Source organism: Dipodomys ordii, unplaced genomic scaffold (assembly GCF_000151885.1).
Source record: "Dipodomys ordii isolate 6190 unplaced genomic scaffold, Dord_2.0 Scaffold171, whole genome shotgun sequence".
Classification (NCBI taxonomy): Eukaryota; Metazoa; Chordata; class Mammalia; order Rodentia; family Heteromyidae; genus Dipodomys; species Dipodomys ordii.
This window is the reverse complement of record NW_012267387.1, coordinates 837,333-844,026: the sequence shown is the minus strand read 5'-3', so window position 1 is coordinate 844,026 and position 6,694 is coordinate 837,333. Positions and strand designations below refer to the sequence as shown.

General features: G+C 52.4%; 1 protein-coding gene across 1 annotated transcript in view; it reads right to left on the bottom strand.

Annotated features, from left to right (window-relative positions):
• The window catches only part of Arhgef18 (Rho/Rac guanine nucleotide exchange factor (GEF) 18), a 102,746-nt gene that overhangs the window by 82,720 nt on the left and 13,332 nt on the right, over positions 1-6,694 (bottom strand). Inside the window, exons 4-10 of the mRNA XM_013033505.1 lie at positions 6,045-6,189; positions 5,158-5,275; positions 4,733-4,790; positions 4,094-4,138; positions 3,107-3,184; positions 1,049-1,151; positions 804-942 (exon numbers count right to left, since the gene is read on the bottom strand). Of these exons, the coding sequence (XP_012888959.1) occupies positions 804-942; positions 1,049-1,151; positions 3,107-3,184; positions 4,094-4,138; positions 4,733-4,790; positions 5,158-5,275; positions 6,045-6,189 (686 nt within the window). The remainder of the gene's footprint in view (positions 1-803; positions 943-1,048; positions 1,152-3,106; positions 3,185-4,093; positions 4,139-4,732; positions 4,791-5,157; positions 5,276-6,044; positions 6,190-6,694) is intronic.

Here is a 6,694-nt window from a genome sequence, read left to right as displayed (position 1 = left end):
CCTCAGATCTCAGCCTCCTGAGTACCTAGGCTCACAAGCGTGAGCTACCAGTGCCCTACATTTGAAACGTTTTTGTGTGGGGAAGTCAAATCTGTAGAATGAACTTAGTAGGTCCTTGAGCCTGAAGGCAGGGGCTCTATCACTTGAGCCACGCCCCTACTGCGTAAGCCACAGCTACCCTCTACCATTGAAGCCACACCCAACGGAGCCACTTCCCCATAGCTTAAGCCACACCCCTGAAACTTGAGCCACACCCCCTCTTACCATGCCTCTTACCATTTGAGCCACTCCCCCTTCACTCAAACCACGCCCCTGCAGCTTGAATCACCCTTCATACCACTTGGGCCACGCCCACACCATGCAAAGTCACACCCCAACGCTTAGCCACATCCTCTTACCCCTCAAGCCACGCCCCCAACAACTCAAGCCGCGTCTCTGGGCTCTCTCTTGGAACTCCATCCTTTAGTAATGTGCGGCCATAATCTGTGTCTCAGCCAGTAGGTACAAAGTAGTACTTTATCACAGTACCCCCTCTCTCCAGCTAATGCACACCCTGCGTGGAGTCTCATTTTGAGGGTGATACCTGTGGCCATCAAAGTCGAGGCAATAGGAATTTCACCTGTCTTGAGGTCACCCAAGGGCTCCCCCATCCTCAGCAACCCATCCTGTGCTCTCGATCTGCCCACAAAGTTGAACAAAGATAGGCCATGTAAAGGTGACCACAGGACTGACGGGAAAGATGGGAAGACAGAGGCTGTTGTGTGTGTGGGGGGGGCGGGGGGAGACTGGACTGGTAGACTCACCAGAGCTCAGCGAAGGCTTGTCACACAAGGGACAGCTGGAATGGCTGGAGAAGGTCCCTGGTACCAGCTGGTGGCCGTTGGCACACTCACGCCTCTCACGAGCATCCTGAGCCTTGTCTCTGAGAACTAGGCTCTTCCCCTGCATAGGATAGCAATAACTTGAAATCCCTGGGATCCCAGGTCAAAGGTCATCTATGGAGCTGAGGAGGAGGAAGGAGCCCCTCACCCTGCCCAACCCTCCTGACCTTCTCCTTCTGCCTGGTGACCCGGCTGCGGAGGGAGCTCAGGCTCCGCTTCACCCGGGTGCTCTTGTCTGTCTTCTCATTCTTGCTTGCGCCATCTTCGTTCCTAGGGGACAGGAAGATTGACAGGGTTGTGTGTGGGGGCGCCTTGGCATCCCACAATTCTGGAATATGCCTCCCCACATCCTTGCTCCTTTCTTCCTTTTTTTTCCTCTTCCTTTTGGCAATTGTGGGGCTTGAACACAGGGCCTGGGCTCTGTCCCTGAGCTCTTTGGCTCTACCACTTCGAGCCACAGCTCTACTTCCAGTTTTCTGCTGTGTAATTTTGAACTGCAATCCTCAGATCTCAGCCTCCTGAGTAGCTAGGGTTACAGATGTGATCCACCAGCACCTGGCCTTTCTTTTCTTTTTGAACTCAGGTCCTCATACTTGCTTGACCACCAGAGTCACACCCACAGTCCAGCTTTTTGGTAGTTAATTGGAGATGCCCAGGCGACCTCAAAACTCTGGCTCTCAGCTTCTTGAGAAGGATTATAGGCATGAGCCACCAGTGTTGGACTAATTATTATTGGTGTGTGTGTGTGTACTAGTACTGGGACTTGAATTCAGGGTCTAGGTGCTTTCTCTTAATTTTAATTTATCTCTTACTCTTTTTTGTTTGTTTGTTTGGCCAGTCCTGGGGCTTGAACTCAGGGACTGGGCACTGTCCCTGAGCTTCTTTTGCTCAAGGGTAGCATTCTACCGCTTGAGCAATAGCACCACTTCCGGCTTTTTCTGTGTATGTGGTACTGAGGAATCGAACCCAGGGCTTCATGCATTCCAGGCAAGCACTCTACCACTAAGCCACCTTCCAAGCCCATTTTTTATTGTTTTGTTTTTACTCAAGGATGGTATGTTACCACTTGAGCCACACCTCCACCTTAAATCCACTGTGTGTGTGTGTGTGTGTGTGTGTCCTGGCCCTTCAACTCAGGGCCTAGGTACTGTCCCTGAGTTTTTTTGCTCAAAGCTAGCACTCTACCACTTGAGCCACAGCTCCAATACCACCTTCTTTTTTGATGGTGGTTTATTGGAGATAAGAATCTTAATGACTTTTCTGCTGGGGCTGGCTTTGAACTGAATCCTTAGAGCTCAGCCTTTGAACAGCTAGGATCATAGCTGTGAGACATTGGTGTTAGGCCCACATATATTTTTTTTCTGTCAGTGTCTGCAGTTGTGGGGCTTAAACTCAGGGCCTGGGTACACTCCCCAACCTCCTTTGCTCAAGGCTAGCTAGCACTCTACCACTTGAGCCACAGCACCACTTCTGGTTTTCTGGTGGTTGATTGGAGATAAGAGTCTCATGGACTTCTCCTGCTCAGGCTGGCTTTGAACCTCCAAACTCAGATGTCAGCCTCCTGAGTAGCTAGGATTACAGACAGGAGCCATCCACACCCAGCTTTGGCCCACCCATTTTTTAAAAGCCATTTCCTCACCAATGTTCTGGCCTTCACATTCCTGCCCAATTCCCCTGTGTGACCAGCCCAGTGCCATTTAAATAAATATTAATAAAGCCAGCCATGGCAGAACTGTTTTGCTGGAGAGAGATCCTGTTCTTCTAGGATATGTGGATGTGTGCTAGCTTTAAATATTTGTTGAGGGGGGAAGAAGAGAGAGAGAAGAGAGAGAGAAAGGGGGGGAAATCTGGGGATAACATTCTTGTCTGTGTTCCCCAGAATTAACTCTGCCCCCCATTCCCACCATCCTTTTTTTTTTTTGGTCGTGGGCCTTGAACTCTGGGCCTGGGTGCTGTCTCTCAGCTTTCAGCTCAAGGCTAGTGCTCTATCACTGAAGCCACAGTGTCACTTCCAGTTTTCTGAGTGGTTTATTGGGGATGAGAATCTCACAGACTTTCCTGCCAGGGCTGCCTTTGAACCAGGATCTTCAGATCTCAGCCTCCTGAGTAGCTAGGATTACAGGCGTGAGCCACCAGTGCCTGGCTCCCATCATTCTTTAGGATAAAGTTGAGATGGGGGGAAACACAGAGACCCCAACCCAGCCACTTTGACAGCTTGTACTTACTCAGACAGGAACTCAAACCAGGTGAGGCTGGAATGGGGTCCCCCAGGGCTGGTGGACAGGTGAGCCCTCTGCCGGGCCCTGCATGACAAAGGAGACAGATGTTTGACTCCACAGCTGGTTTTGCCCTTCTCCTGCCCCTCATTTCAGAGCTTTAGGGGTGCAAAAGAGGGGCCACCCCACAACAGGGATAGTGTGATAAATTCTCCAGCAGAGGGCAGTAGCAAGTCATGACACCTCAGGAGAATGTATGTGTGTGTGTGTGTGTGTGTGTGTGTGTGTGTGTGTGTGCGTGCATGAAATTATCTCCAAGGAACTAGCAAAGTGCTAGAAATGGAGTTGTGTTCAAGTGGTAGAGTGCTAGCCTTGAGCAAAAAGTGAGAGGTTGCCAGGCGCTGATGGCTCACGCCTGTAATCCTAGCTACTCGGGAGGCTGAGATCTGAGGATCGTGGTTCAAGGCCAGCCGTGAAACTCGTATCTCCAATAAACCACCAGAAAACTAGAAGGGGCGCTGTGGCTCAGGTGGTAGAGTCTTGAGCTGAGGAGCTGAGGGACAGCGCTCAGGTCCAGAACTCAAGCCCCACGACCGACAAAAAAAAAAAAAAAAGTGAGAGGTCAAAGTCCTGAGTTGAGTCCTGGTACCAGCATTTGCAGGATGTACAGATGTGAGCCACTAGCACCCAGCTCCCTCTTGTTTTTATTATAATTGTTATATTTTGAGACGGGGTATTGCTATGTTTGAAGCTGCCTCTAACTCACTATCCTCCTTCCTCAACCTCTCAAGTGCTGGGATTATAGACATGTGTTACCACTCCCCATTGCTCTATTTTCTTTACACCTCACCTCACACCTGCAAGGGAGGGGGGCACTGTTATACTGGTTTTCCCCTGTTGTGTTTCCCACACTTCTCCCTCACCTCTTTCCACATTTGTCCTCTCCCACACCTGTCCCTCATGCCTGTCCCTCGCCCTGTCTCCTTTCCCACTTACCCATGGTACTGTCGAAGTTCTTGAAGCACTTCCTGTACCATCAACCTGGAGAGGAATTGAGTTCAAAACAGTCCACAGTTACCCAAGGTCACATACACAGTACCTAACATGAGCCCAGCCCTGGGCCCTGAAGCAGACCCTAACAAGAAGTCCCAATCCATCCCCCCATTATTGGGAGCTAAAATTGGGCAATGGCTACCCACAATCGCTTAAGAGCAGGATGGCTGCAGCCAGCCTGGTGTAGGTGGCTCATGCCTATAATCCTAGTTACTCAGGAGGCTGAGATCTGCAGTTCAAAGCCAGCCTCGGCAGTAAAGTCCATGAGACTCTTACTCTCCAATGAACCAGCAAAAAGCTGGAAGTGGAGCTGTGGCTCAAGTGAAAGAGCACCGGCCTTGAGTGAAAAAGCTAAGGGACAGGGCCTAGGCCTTGAGTTAACGCTCCAGTATGGGTGTGCATGCACATTTGCGTGCGCACACAGGCATGGACGCACACACGGACACACGGACACACACACACACACACACACACACCACAAAAAGACCAGCAATACTGAAAGTGCATGGGGGCATTCCTGGACTTGACCCTCTTCTTCCTCTCATCCCATCCCATTCCCTCCCCCCTCAGGCAATCACTCACACATGGTTGGGTTCCACGTGGTCCTTCTCTAGGCATTGCAGCACTGGGGGCTGTAGTTCTACAAGACACACCCACCCCAGAGGGCACCAGTGTGAGGGTCCAGCCCTGCCCCAGCCTACCCCTGCAGGGCTGGGAGACTGTTAGGGAAGAGAGATGAAAATAGGGAACGGAAAACCAGCAAAGTCCTCGCCTTTGGCAGCTCCACTGGTGCTCAAGCCACCAAGGGAGAGGGGGAGGAGCAGGTGCGGGAAGCCACACCCCTTTGGGGGACTCTCAAGACCCAGCATTCTGTCCCAAGAGGCCCTACATCTCATTTCCCAACCGCTTGCATTTCTGAGGTCCAGCTGGGGCTCCATCGATGGGAATGTATGTACATCTTCCCACTCCAGTAGTTTGAATGCAGGAACCCTGCCAGGCGCAACTACCTTGGCCAGGTAAAGTGCACACTTCACACTCTGGAGCCAGCTCCAGACAACCGATGTCCTCGCAGGCCAGGGGCACGGATCTGGACCGTAATACTTTCTTCTCCAGGCTGCCCGATTCCTGTGTGAATAAAAGCATCACCCTAAGCCTGGGATTCAGCCCCAGAGGCAGAGCACGTGACCAAAATGTCGGGGGCTCGCTTAAGTTATAGGAAGTTGAGCTCCAGCAATGGGGGCGTGGCTCCAGCGACAGGGCGTGACTCAAGCGTTGGGGGCGTGGCTCAAGGGATTGGGGGCGTGGCTCAAGAGGTAGAGGTGTGGCTCGAGCGGTAGATGGAGTAGCTCAAATGATAGAAGCTCAAGTTGTAGGAGGAGCGAATCAAGAGGTGGGGGTGTGGCTCAAACGGGAGGGGCGTAGCTCAGGCAGTAGGAGGAGTGGCTTGAATGACAGGGGCGTCAATCAAGTTGTGGGAGGAATGAATCAAGTGATGGGGCGTGGCTCTAACGACGGGGGCGTGGCTTAAGTAGCAGAGGCGTGGCTCAAGCGGTATTGCACCTGCCTAGCAACACCTCCGGTCTTGTGCCCTGTGACAGTCATATACATTGACCTGGGACTCTGCTACCTGCAATCCATCATCAAGGTCCAGATATGGGGTGTTTGACCTCTAGACTCCTGAACCAACCTCTTTTCTTTATAACCCACCCCTGTTCTGCGTGCTGTTAGCCACAGAAACCCAACGATTGCAGATGCGAGTCCCAGGGCCCAGAGCCGCACCGGTCATGAGTTAAACCCGCACCCTGCCGCACCCACTCCACCCGAGCATCCTAAGATGACTTGTACCTACAGCGTTTGTTGGCTTCTGGGGGACTGGCCGCAGGGTTACACCCACCTTGTCTGGGTGTTCTGCTGGGCTCCTGTCTCCAGACACACCCCCTTGGGTCCAACTCTTCAAGCCCTCTCCTGACAGATTAAGAGCCAGGCTAGCCAGCCAGCGTGGGAGACAGGGCCCCATATCTGGAGTGTCCAGACTGAGCCTGGTGGAGGAAGAGGGTAGAGAATCTTAGGGGGTCTTCATCTGCTCCAGGATCCTGGATCCAACCCATGGGGCGTGGGGCTTCCAGATCGAGGAGAGGGTAAAAGCCACAGAGAGGGGCCTTCAGTTCCCCAAATCATGGGACCAGCTTCAGCTCTCCCCCACACTCTACTTTCAGGGGGAAGGCAGGTTAGATTGGTCAAAGCTTCATTTGCATCAGACCTGCCCTTACTGCACAGACTAGGTTATTTGGGGGACACTGCAGGAGGGACTGAAGCTCCTCCAGCATTAGATGCTGAAACTGTGGGGTGCAGGGAGAGTTGCTACGACCCCCATCACTTGGTTTTCTGTTACTAGGTTTCCCAGGCTGGCCTTGAACTCATGATCTTCCTGCCTCTCTCTCCAGAGTGCTGAGAGTGTGCTACCACACCAGACTTAGCGCCCTCTTCCCCCCCCCCCACTGTATATGTGTGTGTGTGTGTGTGTGTGTGTGTGTGTGTGTTGGT